Raw genomic sequence first — 19,394 nt, forward strand, 5'->3', positions numbered from 1 at the left:
CACTACAGTTTTAAATTGATAGCACATCTGTCATACTTGGACTTCAACAAACATCTTCGCCAATGTATCAGATCTGTAGTCACTTTCACATCGTTGAAAGTTAGATGAGAAAATGTGTATGCCTGTATGTTAAATAAAAAGGTGTTTCAGTGTCTTACATGAAGACTTGAAACACAGGGTTATGATGTATTTTTAAAATAGTAAAATGTTGCTTGAAAGGTCACTAACTAGCATGTCATATCTCATGTCTGGAGTTAGCTGATTACCCAGAAAAACTGATTTCATCAAAAAAAAAAGAATTGGACAAAATCTATCTTGTTGAATGGTTGAGATGTGCTGTTTACCTTTGAACCTTTAAAACAAATAAATATCTGATATTTCATGTTTTACTCTTAGAAGGAGTAGGCATTAGCTACTATATTTTTTTTCCAAAACTCTTTCTGAGTTTATACATCCGGATACCTCTGCCAGAACTCTACTAAACTAACGGGTAAATGACTGTTGTATCACATTTAACATAAACACGGTAAATAGTGCTCGGCCTAAAAATCTTTTCCTTCAGTCCCAAAAATAAACCACATCTGCATTTATTTAGAAATCATCATCTGCTTTGGAGACTCTTTTTGGGAGTTAGTGTATCAAAAGCATGACATCTCTCATCTGACAATACCTCCATCTACAAAAGTAAAGATTCTTTGGAATATTAATTGCTTTAATCAGGTATTGCATGACAGTATCTAAGTGTATCATATGTTTAGAAACCTTGGTTCATTGCCTACAACTGTAAGTAATAACAGCATGCCGCTATGAGAACGTGAAATATAAAGTACCAAAAAAATACATTTTCTGTACATTTCTATGCTTTATTTTCAATAATATAGTAGTATTGAATTCTAATAGAAACAATAATAATAAAACATATCAATCTATGAACTGTGTAGTAACTATAATAAGCCTTGCAAATATCAGCTGCTCTTTGTTTTTTTTGCAGGTCTGCTACCATTTTAGTAATGTGTGAAAATGGTGACATATAACTGACTGGAGTGAAAAGGGAATCCTCCACAGTTGCAATGACAACTTTACTTATGGATTCAGAAGGGTTTCTGGATCGTGGTAAAATAATTTTTGCATTTGCAGACTTAAAGTCAAATTAGATCCAAAGCTATCTTACCTGTAGTAAACCTGACCTCCCTGGACACCAAGCGGATGTCCACGATGGAGAACTGAGGTAACTCTAACTTGTCAACGCCTGTCACAGCATTGTCACCTCCTTGCCAGAAGAATACAATGTCATCTGTGGTGTATCCATCTGTGTTGAGATCAGAGCAAAGGAGAGAAGAGGGAAGAAATACAAGTGATAAAGTAACAACCAGCATTCCATCATGGAGTAACAGGTCAGTGGAAGCTCAGCGTCACAGTAATAGTGAGTGGAGGACCATCGCCAACACCTACTTCATGTTTCACCTGGTTGATTTACAAACTTTTACCAGAGACAACTTGGATAAATGGATAAATGAATACACCACTGTAACCACTGTTTTGAGTCCCTTCTCCGCTGGCACACTAATTTTTCAACAGTATTTTAGCTGAATCCTTGGTAAGCCATACCAGTCATGGGAATAGAAGTTGCACAATTTAACAATGTTGGTAACTTAGTCAAAAGCAGAGAGGTGACTAAAATATCAAATATCTACCGTGTGCATTTGTGATTTCACATATCAGCTCATGGTTGAAGTTTGTTTTGGCTCAAAGAAACTCTGCCCTCTTTGACCGGTTTATTTGGTTCATTTGAGCTGATCTCAGATCTGTCAGTCAGTGTCCTGTGTACAGTCGCAGGGATCTCAGAGCAGAGAACACTGCTTATAATCTCATGATCGGTAAATCTAATTTCATTTACTTGGCTATTGTAATCATTTATGCTTGGCTGGGTGGTTAATAACGAGCTTTTCTGTGATGCAACTTATTCTGGTGCTGAAAAATCCTTTTCTAGAAATTCTGTAAAATTGTAACTTAACTTGTTTTTTTTTTGTTTGTTTGTTTTATCATTATTAATATTTTTGTCTTTAGTAAAAGCCCACTGAGTGCTTGCATTAGATTTCTCAAGACGAATTAGGTAACTTTTCCAGAGGTAATTGCAGCGTCTGATACATTTCCACTACAAGCTTGAAAAAATTAATTCCTTTATTCTAACTTTAATACAATCACCACAATTTTTTTAGCAAATTAAGTATTGATTCACATTATATATATATTTTCAAGTAAAAATGTCATTGCTGCCCGAAAGTAGGACCATCAGGACCATGCGACATCAGAGTGAGAAAAAAATAAAAGTGTTAATTTCCAAAACCATTTCTGGTTAAGACTTAAATCTGTCAACCCACAATCATGCTCCACTCTCCAGACTCCCATGATGCTATATCACTGCATGCATTACTATCATCATGAATATTCATTAACATGTGTCACATGCTATGACATGACCACACATTCTCAACCGGCAGTGCAATTGAAAGTGACCACAGGAGCAGATTTATGTTTATAGACTTGCATGCATTCACTGCAGAGCTATTTCTCAGTCCAGGAAGTGTTACCACATTTCACATTCTACTATCCCATGTCCAGACCTGGATGGCTTTAATCTTACTAAGGGACCTGGATTCATTACCATTAAATCTCTCTCTGAGGTTATAGGGTAAGGAAATGTGACATTGTCCATGAAATTGAAACAACTGCCTGCCTAATCCATCAAACTGATGGTTAATGTGCACAAGTCTCTAGTGCATAGCATTCCATGACCATAAACAGCAGATTTTCTTGCAGCTTTTTAATTCATGGCCTTTCCACATTTCATTGTTTACTTCAGTGCCTGGGGGTAAACACTGCTGTTTTTTCTTGAACAACAAGAACCACAAAATATCTAATATATCGAGCAAGTCAGTTTGATTAATGGCATAGTCAATGAAAATGATCAAGCAAATACAGTTTCTAATTAAACAACAAGCATATTTTTCTCCTAGTAATGATAACTAAAATAGTATGAAAGTATCTGCTGCTTTGATTTCTTGAAAGGGGTATAAAAGTTAAGATAAAAGTGTGATTCCTGCTTAAAAAGATATTTTTCACTTAGCAAAGTTGAAGCCAATGTTTAACAAAGAGTCATACGTAAATGTTTCACACTATAGCATGAATTTAGAATATCTAGTTACTGTAATTGTGCTCGTTTGAATAGGAATTTATTTCATGCGTTTCCAGCAGTGGCCCTGTACAAACGCATCCAGAGAGCTTGCTTCGGTGGAAGCAGTGTACAAACATACAAGAACTTCCCTATTCGACAGCAAATGTTGTATTTCAGTGTACAGGTTGCAGCTCGGATGTTAACTTCTGGCTCTTAAGCACAGTGTAAAATTGTTTCATCAGTAATCAGCCCATGTCATATAACTCTACAGAAGAGGTGGGTTTTGATCGGCACCAGCTGAGCTCCACATCAATGAGAACACAACACTCTGGTGTACGTGTTAACATTCAGAGGCTCCTATGGTCTGAGATGCAAAAATGGACACAGCTCACATTTCTTGGCAGAAACACACATCTACTGAGCGTAATGTCTCAAATGGAGGCTCTGAAATTGACAGCAGCTAGTCACGGACAAAAAGAGATGAGATTGATCAATTTTTTAAATTTTCTTCTCATTATTTTGTTGACTTGTCATCAAGACATCTGAAAGTTTATTCCCTGTCCCACAGTGAGGGGCTGATATTCATGGTGCAGTCATAAATAGTAAACTAGCACGATTATCTCAGAGTCGTAATTATCAGAGACTGCAGTTTAACACAGCCTGTAGAATACAGTGTAATTTCTGTTAATACACACTGCAAAACAGTATTAGACTTTCAGAATTTAGACAGGTCTAGCACTGCAGCCAAATCATTGTGAAAATGGCCCAAGATCTTTTTAACTAACTCAGCAAGATGGATACTAATGCTATTATTTGGCTTCCACAGCTGAGAGATCCAAGGGTGGCATCTGTCACCCTGAGGGAATAATAATCAAAGCTCTTCTCCAAGCAGTGCTATTTTTTTGCCCATTACTCAAGGCAATGTCTACTCCTGATGTAAAAGATGAATAACCAGTGAGAACAGTTGTATGGTGATCATGCTCTATGCTTTGAAGGGTTGATGTAAGTAGGGTTGTCTTTGTTGTAATGATGAAATAATCTTACAGCTTTCAATTTCCAGGGTGCAGTTCTGCTCATCAAGGGGGTACCTCCTCAAGTCCATCATGCAAGCAGCAGTAGTTGTTATTCTGAGGACAGAGGTGAGATAAAAAGACCTGTATTATTAAAAACATAGACAATTATGTCATTTTTGGAACAAACACTAAGATTAAGTTAGAGGCCACAATTCAGCATGTTGCACAATGAACTCCCAGTAACATCAGCACGTACAGCACTCAGGAGTAAATATTTTGTTGTTAGTCGAACATGAATGAGCTGCAGGAGTTCAACAGTTTGTGGTAGGCTTTTATACTTACAGCATAGATTCAGAGCTTCAAGAATTTTAATGGGATAAAAACCTTTTCTACCTTTTCAGGGTCATGAAATGTGAAGGAGAATGAAGTCCAGGGCATGAAGACTCCAGGGCATGAAGAGTCCAGGAAAGCTCATTCTCTTTATTTGGAACATTAATTGCACGGTCTTAGATTTAGTTGATGTGTCTTATTCATTTCAACTGCCGGGATATGACTTTCTGCCAGGTAACTTTAGAAAAGAATTACGTATAGCAGTTTATTAATGTCAATAAATCCAGTAGCTTAGGAAAAGAGTTTTGGCAAGAAATTACACATGCAATAGCAAACATCTTTTGCATTTAACTGAAATATTTACTGGTGTAGCACTTTTTACAAATTAAACTTCTGCTGTTGATACCAGCTGGTATGTGTGCAACGTACCAGTATTCTTATGCTTTTACTGTCCTTCTGTGTAAATTGAATGGAAAAATAAATTTTTAGCTTATTGTATTTGTGACCAAAGCCACCAGCACATTCACAGGCCAAGTGTACATCTTTTTTGATTGTTAGAATATAATGAAATGCAAATGAAGTTTAACCCTTTAAAGGATGCAACATATTTTGGATGCATTATCAGTAATTGTAGTCACAAATGGCACCACAGTGTTTGTTTTTTTAATTGATGCAGTAAGCAAATACGCACCCATCTACAAGACATATATTTTAGTAATACAGTAGGTAATAAGCTGTTTGTGCTGGAAATATATTGCTTGAAAGCAGAGTCTTTAAATTGGTCACAGTGGTGTGAACAGAGTTATGTTGGAGTGTAATTGTGAAATAAAATGTGCTCTGCTGAAGCTGATTTTGTCAGATTAACACAAAGGCATAAAGGGTTTCTGTGTCCATGTTGGCAGAGGGCTCCATGAGGAATAAAGACAATTATACATGAGCAGAAAAAGTGGCTGGTATGATTTTACTGAGCTGCATTGTGCTGCACAAGCTTCATTATGTTCTGCTCTACTGTACTGCACCTCCCTGTTGTCTTGAAGAACAGCTCTGCCAAGAGGCAATAGCAGGGCTACTACTGTTACATGTTGTGAAGAGATAACATCTTACCTAATTTAAATGGAACAAATTTCCCCACAATTATATGGCTTTCTGTTAACATCAGCTAATTTTGTTGTGTACACTTAATGGATTGGGTCAGTTTTCACTGAAACAAAATTAAATCTTGTTGTATGAACAAGTCTTGTTGAATTAATGAAAACATACTAAACTGAAACAAAAGCCTGATATGTAAACCCATTAAAACCTATATAAGTTTAACTCATCCAAATTTGAGTCTTAGCCCTCAATATAAGTTTTTAATTAGTAAGATTAATACGTTTAATCAACTCTAATAGATTAACTTGACCCAACCCAAACATGGTATTTTGACATAACATAAGTGTTTAAAGCTGAAAGAAAACCTAGTGATGACTAAGAGTAGTTGTATACAAAATAAATATCTGGTCAAACCTTTTCAGGCCTCAAAATGACTTCAGAAAGTCAAAGTTAAAGCCAAGTCATGGAAGAACAGTGAGCAGGAACTTTACCCTCTGGTAAAAACAAAAGCAGCTGTTCTGTGCTACAACATCATGACATCATTTAGATGTGGTAATGGAAAAAAGCTGCAAAGGTTTATCAGTTAGGCTCAATTTACCATTAGCTACATTTGAAATAGATAAATACATCAATCAACAAAGGGATTTGTTTCATTGACTAAATAGACACATGCTTGCATTACATAAATTCAATGAGTTTAGGTTTTTTAAGTAATCAATTCTTGTTGGTTGTTAGTAAATTAATCACTTAAAATAATAACATGTTGAATAAACATTGAGAAAAAAAGACGGAACTAATATCCCCACAATTATACGGTTTTCTCTCATGCTTTCTGCATCAAGCAGTTGTATCACATTAATTTGTTTGGGTTGGGTCAACATAATCTATTAGGGGTGATTAAGTGAATTTACTAATGCTGGGTCATGGTGAGTTGAACAAATGTTACATTAGTTGTTTAATGAACAAGTATGAGTTTTATGGGGTTTATTCACATTGATCTTGTTCAATTTAATCTGTTTTCATCCATTCAACAAGACAGACAAAAGTAACATAGAGAACATTCTTATTCACAGAGCAAGACTAGACCTAACCTATATATATTAAGTGGATACAACAGAATTACCCAAAAAAACTACCTTAAGAAAGCCATGTAATAGTATGGAAATGTGCTCCATGTATTTCTATGTTCATTCAACAAGCATTTTTCTTTTGCAAGGGTTCTTCTTTTAAAGAAATGTCAAATTCAATAGTCATCAGATTCAAAGGGCATCTGAAAACTCACCAAATTCACTAAGCATTGCTCTACATTTGTCGTTCACCATGTTATGTCAGTGTGTGAAAATAAACTACTTATCTTATAGGGCCCAGAGGGGAATTCAAAACACAAAACAAAAGATAGTGTCACACACTACCACACATTTTCTCTCCACAAATGCATCACCAAAGAAAGAAAAGATGTGGAAAAGTTCAGGGAGTGAAAAATGGAACCAAACTAAAATATGGAAGAACCTATCAAGTGCTGTCTCAAACCTCTCGCTAGAGCAAAGTTATGTGTCCTCTATGATCATAAACTGGTCGACAGATCCAGACAAGAAACCGTTCAGAGTTTTTTAAAAACAATATCTCAGGTACACTCGCGCTCTGTGGCAGTGAAAGCCGGGCAGCAGTAGCAGCAGCAGCTTTGAGTAATGGACAGAAATGAATTCTTGACCCCCTTTGGCAAAAAAGCACACTTGAAATAAAATTGACTTTATATTTGGCAGTTAACAAGTCATGAGAGAGTCATCACTTGAGTAGGCACGAGCAGCGACGGCTCACAGCGAGGAATTTGAAAATGTCAGCAGATGTAGGTCAGCAACTTCAACAGTCCCACCAGAGATGATCAGCAGCCTCGGACCTGAGCAGGCACAGCCGTCCAACAATCAGCAGTCTGGATTCTTTGTGGATCTATTGATGTTTGGGGTGTGTGTGAAATCCAAGTCTTTGCAATAGGAAGAAAATACGTAAACAAAACATGAACTGATTGGCAGCCCTCACACTCGAGGTTGTAAAAGAACAATTAGTTACAGTCAATGTATTTAATTTAATTAAGTTCAATTCAGTTTCATCGATCTAGTGCCAATTAAAAAGAACATCACAGGGCTCTTTGAACAGAAATAACAATTCGCATTTCTGACCAAGCATCATGCCAACAAAGACAACAACTAAAGCAATATGGAGGTGGATCCCAGAGGCTCCCCACTACAGACACGGGGGCTTTTAGATTCGTGAGCAATACTTTTGACGCCTACACAGTCTACTCCTGCATCCCTCTCTGTGTTAGCTGGCTCACTAAAGAAGATCACTGTACTATCACAGTACTTGGCTTAATAAACAGAGGAACAAGAGAAAGCGCAGTCACAGCAATTGGAAGAGAGAGAACACAATCTGGCGAGAGCTTAGCTCAACAAAGCCCTCAATGCTCACAGGACCCAGTACACTATCAAACCAGCTTGTCAGACTGCTCGTGATGATTCAGCTTCTCATTTTACTGGCAAGTTAGAAAAACCTGCTCCACATTTTTTCACTGAGTCTGACTTCTTTAACTGATGTGTAAGATCGATGTTAAGAAATTACTTTGCAACATCCAAATGCTCTTCTGGACCCCATGCACCGCTCCCCAGATTCAGCTTCCTCTCACCTTTCTACAAAGTTTAAGCAATATTTTATAATGATGAATAGGAGCAGATGTTGTCTGAATTTTGGACCACCATATACATTATAATGTCTCTATGTATGACTTTGATGGAAACTTTAACGGAGAGACCATGCCTTCAAAATCCAAAGTAGGAGTTCAAAGGTGATATTAGTTATATACTGCAAAATTAAAATGATTATATTCTTAGTTTATATGTACTTTACATGAGACTGATTTGAATGGGGCTCAGTGGTTTGCACTACTATCTCATAGCAAGAAGGTTCTGACTCAAACATGCTGCTTTCAGGGGCATTTTCCCCTTTTTTTCATTTCTTTTTTGTCACTTTGTCAGTTTTGATAAAAAATGATACGTTTACAAAAAGAGAGATCACTTTTTATTGTCATTTGCTACAAAGACATCTACGTATAAGGTGGCATTACAGAAAAATACAAAAAGTAAAAGTCCAATTGTTGGTCATTTGACTGAGACCAATGTGAGGCACTGGAATCTACAGTCACCTTGGAAGAACTGCACCATAATCTGAACCACAGAGCCTTTTCCTCTAATTGCATAGTGCTGATCATTGTACCACCTGTCACCTTCATTTACAATCAATTAATCAAAATATGAAGATTTTAGAAAATATGGGCAGTCATAAACTTGATCTGTTACTTTAGATAATTAGATTAGATTTTGGTTATCAGCATGTTAGTAAAAGCAGTACGTTTGGTTTCTTGTCAAAGATTCTGGTCGTATTTTTTAGTTTCAATTTGTATAACAGTCAGTGAAATCTGATACCGTTAGTACAATCTGAATATTAATCTCGCAGAATAAACACATCAGTGCAAGCACCATTCAACACTCAGTGCCAGATCAATGGTTGAAAAATGAGGGTGATGTTGTGAAGCAGAGAGACTGTCGGCTTCTACTTAAAAAAAAAAGTAAAAATAAAACTGGGTGATTGGTAAAATCACAGTAAGCAGTAAGATAAATCAAGGCTAAAAATAAAGACAAACACCAGAACATTTCACAGTGCGTGGACAGAGTGCATCACAAGGTGCATTATTCTGTGTAAAGTGATTGAGCTCTGTTTATGTTCAGCTGTGCGTGCGAGAAGCACAGGGGACAGATTCAAACAGCCAGTCTTAAAATGCATCTAATACAACAAAAACCTCCAGCAGTCAGACTTCAATGCCACAACACTGAAATGAACTGAACTGAAAATATAAACAGCTATTGTTAGTCCCGCCTTTTGTTCTGGGGTAAAACAATAAAAATAAAAATGTCCACACAACCCTCAGGCAAAGTCAAACATTTCAACAAAGCAATTTAATTATATGCTTGAAGGAGGCTTGTAAAGGTCCTGGAATCACCACTGGATGTAGATTATGTGCTTCCTCTAATTACAGTATACTGCTGAAAAAATGGTCTCTAGGACAGATTCAAGGGCTTGATGCCATCTGCCATATACTATTACTGCAGTGGGTAATGATCACCAGAAAATAGTTCTATTTATATGACTTAGTTCTATTTATATAACTATGTATTCACTAAAATACGTGACTATTATTCTTTTGTTTGTTCATTTGAGTTTCTTGGGAGTAAAATCAAATGAATATAACTGTAATCTCACCAAATCAGATCTTGAAAACAATGAACTCTTCTATGTTTGAAGCCGGGGTGTAGAAATGGTCGATGCTGCCGTTCCTCGCAGACCTCTGTTTCATGCATACACCAAGCCAGTGGAGATGCAAATAGAGGTATAGTGTAATACTATTTTACTTTGCTTGTACTTCTCCAGCTCCAGAGGAACCTGCATCTGCTGATGTGCGCCAAGTGGAGCAGCTGGGAATGTGTATTCAGATCAGATGGTGCACTGTATTTTAGCACCACTTTGGCATTAAAGTCTCGACCTGCTTGGGAGTAGCAAAGCTTTTCATTTTGAACACATTTAGAACTCACCTTTAAACACGACACACATTTAAAAGCAACATTTTTCATTAAATCAAAGCAGAATTGTCACTTTTCTTTCCACAACAGCTTGAAGCATGTATCAAGTTTTCAACCACACAAATGCTGGAGGGAGGCATCCAATTCTGCCATTCTATGATATATTCCTCATATTAATATTTTTTGGGTACAAGTATAGATTGAACTTCTCTGGTAACCAGCTAAAATGGGTTTGTCACACCAATAAGCAATTGTCACTAAAGATAAAGACAAAGCCATGTCAGATGGTTATTTTCCAATTCTAAACCATCTCGGCTGCATTTCTGCTGGAGTGATGTCCTGCAAAAAGTTTCCAGATCAGCTTTTCTGTCAGCACCAATTCAGCGATTCAGAGTTTCTGAATGCTGATTGCCGCATTAAGTATTTGTTACCTCATGTGATCTAAACTTTGTCAGTACTATTTTGGTTTATTCATGGAACAAAACATGCCACAAGCGTCTTTGTCTCCAATCATACCACTTTTTAAATCGATGTGTTTAAAAACGGAATAATCCATGCTGAGTTTGAACGAATACGTTCTTTCTTTTAGCAGGACCCAGGGGATTTTAGACGTGTCCCTCTGTGCACTTTTACTCTTGACTGAATTGTCTGGCTTGTCACAGCGATCTGGGACTTGAGAAGTGGAGAATATTTCAAAATCTTTTTTTAGCCTCTTAGGGTCCTTGAACCTTAACTTGAATGTACCTCTCAGTTATTCCAAAATATTGACTGCAAGTCTTCAGTCACGTTTGAAGACCTTTTACTTTGATAATTAAACTTTAGTCTTTTTTTTTATTGTTTTGTTGCCAAAAATAAAACTGTCATCCTTTATCGTGTCCCAGGACAAAACCCAATATACTAAGAGAAATAATCTTGCTTTTATAGAGCCACAGGTGATCTTTGGTGAGCTTTATATTCTCTTAGATTAGATTAGATTAGATTAGATTAGATTAGATTAGACTCTTGCTGTTGTAATGCTGCTTGATTGGGGCAAATGATGGACAGCACCTAATGTACAGTCTGTACTGTAAATTAAATTATCATTGAATACTGTATGCTTGGTTCGTTGACATCTATAAGCAAAACCTTCTTCAATGGTAATGGCAAATTTTTGCTCTTTTGCAATATTTAACATGATCACACACTTAGCAGAATGTTACATGTTGGTCATACATTAGGCTGTTACAATTACATGCTGACACCACTGAAACAAGTTATTAAAAACAGGACTTTTCCCAAGTAGACTGGTATTTGTTTTATGTGTTGAACAAAGAAATTAAAATATCACGCCTTGTTATTAACTTTTAATCAATTTCTTCACTTTTGTTTTCAGTCACTGTTTGTCTAGGTTCAGGTATCAACAAGGTATCAAGGTATCCACGTAGTGAGGATTAGGTATTAAAACTACTTGCTTAGGTAAGACAAACAGAAGTTCACAAAGGTTTCACCCAGATTGACCAATAAACCTGAAACGGCAGTTTTCATTGGCTGCCATTACTTACTGGTCATACCAGAACATGTCAGGCTGTAATAGCAAAAAATCCCACAAGTACCGAAGTGAGCAATATTTTTGATTGCTTATGAATTCAATTTCACCTAAACCTCTGAGAGAAACAATGTGTGAGTTCATCTTTAAAGAATTATACCCTACATCACCTCAGTATTGTACTACAAAACTGCTGCCATGCACTTAAATTTAACACTGATCATCTGCTTCAGTTTATGTGCATTAAGAATGTATTGGCTGTGTAGAATATAAACAGCTATATTATTTCCTTTCGAAACAAATGGTAAAACTTGTACAAGTAGATCAGTTGCCACAAGCGGATACATATTGAAATGGAGAAAATTAAATACTGATGTAAAACCATCAGCCAAAGAGATAAGTATGAAACTGCTCTTACCTTAGCCCATACAAGACGGTGCCATCGGGATGCAGTCGGATCATACGGTTTTTAACTGTCACGCCATGAAGAAAGGACTTTTTGTCATTAAGGAAGTAGGTGTCAGGGAGCCAAAGCTGGTCTGCTACACGGTTGTCCAGAGTCAGGTTTAGGTTCAGCTCACCATAGGCCAAACGCTTATCTCGCCAGCTCTGCTGAAAATACATTGTGATGGTGTAGTCCTGGGAAGAATGAAAGAGAAAGCATGAAATCACTTACCAAAAAAACATCTGCACCTGTAATGTTGTCAGCTATGCTATCAATTTGATAATTGTATCTTTCTGTTAAGATGGTGTCTGTTTCCCATTTAATTTAGTGTTTCCTGCAACTTCCTGAAAAAAATATCCATATATATCTATACATATATCTATATATATACATATATAGATATATGTATATATATAGGGAGAGAAGCGATGGTCTTTTCAGTCAAGTCACCTCTTCAGATTTCAGTTGGCATGAGTGAACAAATGAAAAGATCTGATTCCACTCACATATTTTCTGACTTAAGAATGATTTAGTAATTATTGTCAGAACACAACTTTAAAAAAAACACCACAAGTTATGAAACAAGAAGAAAGTGGTCCACTGTGAATAATGAATCCTTTATTCAGGGTTTTATCTCATAAAATAAAATAGTGTGTGAAATAGTGTGTGAAATAAAATAAAAACAAAAAACTAGAGACAGGTTTAAAGGCCACTTTTATCGGGCTATATCATCCATTAATAAATCCTAAATGATCTATGGATCAGTAAGACTGTTTAGTGTTTGTGACAGCATAGCATTGTACAGGAACACTGGATAAGATGAAGACACTGCAGTTGTGCTACTACCTACGGATGACACTGTATATATCTACAAATGCACTCAAATGGAGATACAGTGGTATGCTGTTTTTTTAGCTAATGGATAATTCTCTCTGTAGTGCCGCACCTTTAACAATGTCATGGAAAAGGAAAAAAGAATCCCAAACATTAACATTCCAGATTATTACAAATACATTTCAGCAACACTTCACATTTAAGCACAATGGATGTCAAGACAAATGTCGTGTGCATTCTGATTTATTCCTAATGATGATGGTAATGAACAAACAATCACTGAACACTTCAGAAGCAAAAGTTAAATGGAAAGAAAGAAAAAAGAAAGCAAGCATAAAATGAGAAAAAGCTGCTGCATGCAGTACTGAACTGCAATGTGAGCGACTGTCATGCTGAGTGAAATAAAGAAAGAACTAAGACTGACGTCATTGCTCACACATCAGCCATACTGCATTTTTCTCAGCTCAGCCTGTATTTCTCAAGTCACAGGGATTGTACTGCAATTTAATCATCACTTTTTAAAGATAATGGGAAAAAAAACTCTAGAAAAGAAGAAATCCGCCATGTTATATTTACGAATGACTATCAGCTGTGACAGTTTTATTCAGGAAACCATCGAGTGACCGTGTCTTTGCTGATGCACTAATAACTCCCTGTAGTTAGTCGGCATCAGCACTTTGTGGTGCCTGCGTGGATAAATGTTACCCTGTGTGTTACTATACCACTGATACTGTGCAGCAGAGGTCCCCTGTGAACAATCCATCCCCACATCATAGATAAACGTAACAGCGGCATGACAACGACATAAAACCAAAAATATTCAACTCACCATGTTTACTTCTGAGATGGAGTCAATACTGGCTATGTTTATGCTCATTCCTACGATGACTGGAGGACCTGAGGGAGCAAAGGAAAGCTTGATATCACCAAAAATATCACAAATATCACAAGTTCTAACCTGAAAATACTTTATAAATCCATTACCATGTACCCATTAATTCAGGATTCTGTATACGAGAGCAACTGTTTTCCCTTTAAAATGCACTGTATTGCAACTCAGAGTCAATTCATTCAACATCCCACCAATAGTAATCTTTAAAAATGAGCATTAGATAGAAGATTTAGCTTCAACTGCATGTGTATAAAATTACATTTTAAGCCACGAAGATACGAAAGTATATAGAATGCCAGAGAGAGTGTATGAAAAACAGCACAAAGATCAGTTACTCTCAGAAGCTTACCCTCAACACAGAGAGAATGCACTCATCCATACTAATTTCTAGGGTAGTCACCCATGTAAAGGAACAGGAAGAGCTAACTATGACTCATTTACATGATTATAGTACATGTTGTCAACATGTAGGGAGCTATGCACAATTTCTTCCTTACATGTAAAACAACACTCAGCCTTCTTCAATATTCAGACCATAGGTTTTCGAGGATAATACATTCACAGTACCCATGTAACCAACAGCCAGGGACTACAGCCACTGTGTGAATGTGTTGTGTATGATGTTTAACACAAACCCACAAATATGCCTGTATACAACACCATCACAAGTGTAAGAATTTAAGAAATATGCACAGGATAAAATGCTTTCTTATCTCTCTAAATAATTGTGGCGATAAACTGCCACATACTATATCCAAGGTGCTCGGACCTTGCTTACATACAGTCTGTTTATTTTGTTCATGTCAGCTCTTTCAAGACTGAGTTTAAATACACAAATTTTGGAATTACAGCACAACCACAACTTTGGCTGAGACCCACTAATAAAGATATGTGCAGAACTTTCCTTGCCGTCTGAAACCCACTTCTACTGAAATTAGAACAACTGGCTTTTGGGAGTGAACATACAGTATATGTTTGCCACTGACTCTCAGTGTTTTAGCATTACAAATGATTTCTGTTTCTTCCCATGCATACAGTATGCCTGGACACCTTTCCCCATTCCTTTCTTCTTCACTTCCACTGTCACCTTTACTTTGCTTGATCAGTCTGCAAAATACGAATTGCTGACTTCGAAAACAGAAAGCGCACAAGTGACTGATTCATGAGGCAAGGCTGAATCAGTATATCCTGATAATGTTCTTTGGTTTTATAGTGGAAACTAAATTTTTATATTAACCATAAACAACACAGATACAGCTGTACTGCAGTATAGGTTATCACATATATCAGCATACTTAAAAAAGAATCCAACCCATAAACCTCAACTTAAATGAAAAAGTGCACTGGGTATGTGATCGCATTGCTGCGCATGTTTATTGCTATTTTTCCAGAACCCTTTCCCTCTGTTGCTTTATATCTAGATCCTTCCCAGTGTCACATAATGGAAATCAACAAGCAGAGAGATCAGAACAATATTTATAATATAATTTACTGAAAGAGAACAAAAACCTTTGTGATATTTTTGAAGTTCAAGTAGCACAATAGTATCAGGTGGTGTCTTTAGTGAGCACCTCTTTTTTCTTTCTTTTCTATAGCAATATCATGATCTAAGTTGAATATTTCAGAATAAGGTAAACACATTTGTGGGACAATGCAACTCACAGACTACCAGGTGATTCATTTGCAAGTCCTGCTGATGGATGTGATGCTAAAATTCACAAATAGACTTTTTCTCTCTTTGACCAGAACCGACAGACAGATTTGCTTTTGACTTCTCTTAAAATACGACACTTTGAAATGCAAACTGAATGGAAATATTGCCATGACAGCTGCTGTATGATGTCATGATGATGTTTATTGACAGCAGACTTGAGAACTCCCAAGGATTTCTAACAGTGTATAAAAATCAATATGTGACCTTAATCTGTCCAAATACCATCACCATTATAAAAGAAAGACTCTGAGTATATAAAAAGTCAATTTAACTATATATCTAATTACTGCATATGTCCCAAACTACAGTTCACCTTGACAAACTACAATACTCCACTGCTGTAAAAATAGCATAGATCCACATATTGTATTTCTGGCTCAAATCACAATGAGCATGGAGATCATTGTACGGCCGCCTGTATGAAACATGAAAATGCTAATAAAATACTGCTTGCAGTGCTAGATGTATGATAAACCTGTTTTATTTGCTTAAATCACGTTGCAATGCACTGATGGAATAAATTATCAGTGTTTTTTTTTCATTGGTCAAATATTTAATTGTTTACTGTACTTGGACATCTCAGTCTATCCCCGCACTCAAGAAAATAATAAAAAGTAGAACGGAAAGAAAGTATTGGCTCCAAGCACCCAAGGCAATTCAGAACCGAGTGCTCACTGACCCAGGGCGATCGGAAAGCCAAGACCATTGTTGAATATGGCTCACAGAAATGGCTTAACATGCAGTTGTTTGCATGCTTGAACAGGCCCAGACAACCTCCCGCAGGGCAGAGAGCCAGGATCCGACTCAGCTCAGACCACGAGGATTGTTAACTTTGGATTAGAATGATACTTTATTGATCCCTGAAGGGAAGTCATATTATTGCTGTTTAATAAATAAATTAATAATTAATTATTTTAATAGAACAAACAAATAAATAAATAAGCAGATGAACAAGTACTCAGAATATAGAATCATAATGTAAGACTATAGTTGTGGACAAGAATGAAGTCCTGTCCCACTCCCTACTACACCAGAGTTGAAGAAGCCTCCGAATGAAGACACCGACTCTTGTTTGATTAAGATATTGTGTAGAAGTTGTGAAGTGTTGTCCACTGTGTTTAGTAAATTCTGCATCTTTATACTTTATGCTTTCAGCTCCAGGGGCTCTAGAGACGTGCCCAGCATAGAGCCAGCCTTCTTTATCAGTTTGTTCAACTTGTTGAGTTACTGGCTCTGATGCTGCTGCATCAACAGATGGTTGCAAAGGGAACTGCACACCACTATGCATGATCTTGTTATAGACATTGATGGACCCATTCTTGCTAAATCTTTTCGCTCCTTCATCATTAGTTGTTTTTAATTCCTGCACACAAAGGAAACTACAATCATTTTACTCATTTTATACATGCATTCTGGCATGGCACACAGGCACTGCAGTGTACTTAAAAATATCAGCCTTCTTCGTGGATTTATTACATATTTGGTAAAATAAACCTTAACTGGTTTGGAGGTTTTGCTAAAATCTCCACAAATGCAGAGGAGGCTAAATATTTACGAGTTCTACTCCTAACAAAACTTTGAACTTTTCAGTGTTATCCTCTGATATAATCACATTCTAAAGACTTTAGGATCAGGAAATGTTCCTGGCAATATAGATTGATGAAAACTGTTGTAAAACTGTTTGAATTGACCGCCATCAGACATTCAAAAGAAAAACAACACTGTCTCAAAATCAGATACTGTTCTATGCATCCCAATCCATCTACTCAGCGGCGAGGCTAGGGTATTTTTAGTGGTGCCAAGGCACCACCGTGAGACAGCTCGGCAGCCCCTGGCTCAGCACATTTTTTAAATATTATATCATGCAAAAACACTTTTTTTTTTGCTCAAGGATGCATTATTTTAGTGACCATTTTATTTATTTTCTAGCATTTGTTTTTGTTTTAACTCTTTACTCCCAAAATAAATGTTGAGTTATCTTCAATATTTGTCTCAGGCTCTCTGTTATCCCTGTCAAGCCACAGTCTTTTGAAATGAAGAGGTCAAAATTGAATGTTGTAGGGGAAAACACTACTCAAAGCAAAACTAATACGGCTCCAAAATTTATAAATGTACCAGTTCGCCTCAATTAGTGAGAAATAATGTGCCTCTGTGAGCACTGGGGGCTGGGCACCCCTAAAGACCAGATCCTAAAATCGCCCCTGCATCTACTGTAACCTGACCCATCAACTGTAAATGGCTCAAAGATCCCTTCGTTTAACGGGTCCCTTCCTGCACATAATGGTTCTTTTCCAAGGCTGGCTCTAAAATATTAACCTGCAAACCACTTGACTGAAGAGACCCATCTCCTGGCTCCTATACTCTGCGATAATTTTTTCTTCTCTGACCTGTCCCACTGTGGTAAATACACTAAAGCTTTGTCATATTCCCTGACCCCTCTCAGAAAAAAAAAAAAAAAAGTGAGATGGAAGAGTTGGGGGTCTGGCAGCACCATTTTTCATCGCACTTTGTGAGAGCAACCACTAACAGTTTTCCCCAGAGATGTCAAAGTAAATAGATTCACAAGATGAAAACAGAAAGCACCAACCTAAGTGTCTCTGCATATTTTGACCTTGCTTCAGTCACAAAGAGGCAATCACTTTGCCACTGCTTTCTCAAATTAAAATCATTACTTGCACTTGTACTTCGCAAGTTGGAAGAAGAACAATACCTCCTCTAAAAAAGACCTTTAGACCTTTTAAGCTCATTCTGGTTCATTTCCCCCAACATTTGCAGAGAAAAAAAATATTTTCCTCATCACTATATAGTTGGAAATTCTCTTGAAATAATACCAATAACTCATGAACATAGCATGAATTGAAGCCATGTTTTCGTATGTCTTTATGCTGATTTTTCAGAAGTTACATTTTAAACAAAATAAAGAAGCAACTGATAGAAAGACATCATAATGTCCCGAGGTAAAGCATGTTGTCTGTGAACAATTACCAAGCTAACGTGTAAACCATTTCTGCACAACATATCTAAGAAGACACTGAATGTGTCAACCTGCCCTGGTTTTCTGAAGGATGTTGGCCAACATCACAGCAGAAACAGCTTTCAGCAGATGTCAGATGAAGGGTTGGATATAGATGTGTTGCATTAAAACACTACAGAGGAAAAAAAAACAAATGGGCTCATCTTTAATTGACTTCCAGCTTTGTCATGTGTGGCTTCCTACAAAACTGCGAACAGGAGCAGCACTCAGAGGAATTTTAATCTGACCAAATTAAAGGTGTCGAATGAGTTTTTTGATGACTACAAAGATGACAATGTGTTGGTCACTTGTTATACCAGCATGAACATTCCCATGTGATTACAAAGGGTGCAAAAAGGTTAATGGTAGGAAAGCACCAAAGCACTAATAATAGTCAAGATAACTAAAGATAAATAGAGTCAATTTTGTTGGAGTTGGAGCATTTCCAGTTTAAGGTTCACCTAGCCTATATATCTCGTTGTTGGAGGTAATGAGGTCCTTCAAAAAATGCACTTGTTAAAATGTTATTCGGGCAACCAAGGTGATTTCTGTTCAGAAAATATTGCACTTTTTTTTATCTAACTACATGGACATTATTCATATTCGTTCGTAGTAAGCCTAGATTACTTCCAACAGCAACAATTGGGTCATTTGTATATTGTGGCATTGTCTGAGTTAAATTTCCTTGACTAAGCATTACTAAAATACAAATACGTGTGCATCATAATAAAAG

The 19,394-nt window shown here is 36.8% G+C and overlaps 1 protein-coding gene across 1 annotated transcript in view; it reads right to left on the reverse strand.

Moving 5' to 3' along the window:
• The window catches only part of gabrb4 (gamma-aminobutyric acid type A receptor subunit beta4), a 57,336-nt gene that overhangs the window by 12,202 nt on the left and 25,740 nt on the right, over nucleotides 1-19,394 (reverse strand). Inside the window, exons 3-6 of the mRNA XM_075486320.1 lie at nucleotides 13,872-13,939; nucleotides 12,182-12,402; nucleotides 4,220-4,302; nucleotides 1,172-1,309 (exon numbers count right to left, since the gene is read on the reverse strand). Coding sequence (XP_075342435.1) covers nucleotides 1,172-1,309; nucleotides 4,220-4,302; nucleotides 12,182-12,402; nucleotides 13,872-13,939 — 510 coding nt within the window. The remainder of the gene's footprint in view (nucleotides 1-1,171; nucleotides 1,310-4,219; nucleotides 4,303-12,181; nucleotides 12,403-13,871; nucleotides 13,940-19,394) is intronic.

This window comes from Odontesthes bonariensis, chromosome 16 (genome assembly GCF_027942865.1).
Source record: "Odontesthes bonariensis isolate fOdoBon6 chromosome 16, fOdoBon6.hap1, whole genome shotgun sequence".
NCBI lineage: Eukaryota > Metazoa > Chordata > Actinopteri > Atheriniformes > Atherinopsidae > Odontesthes > Odontesthes bonariensis.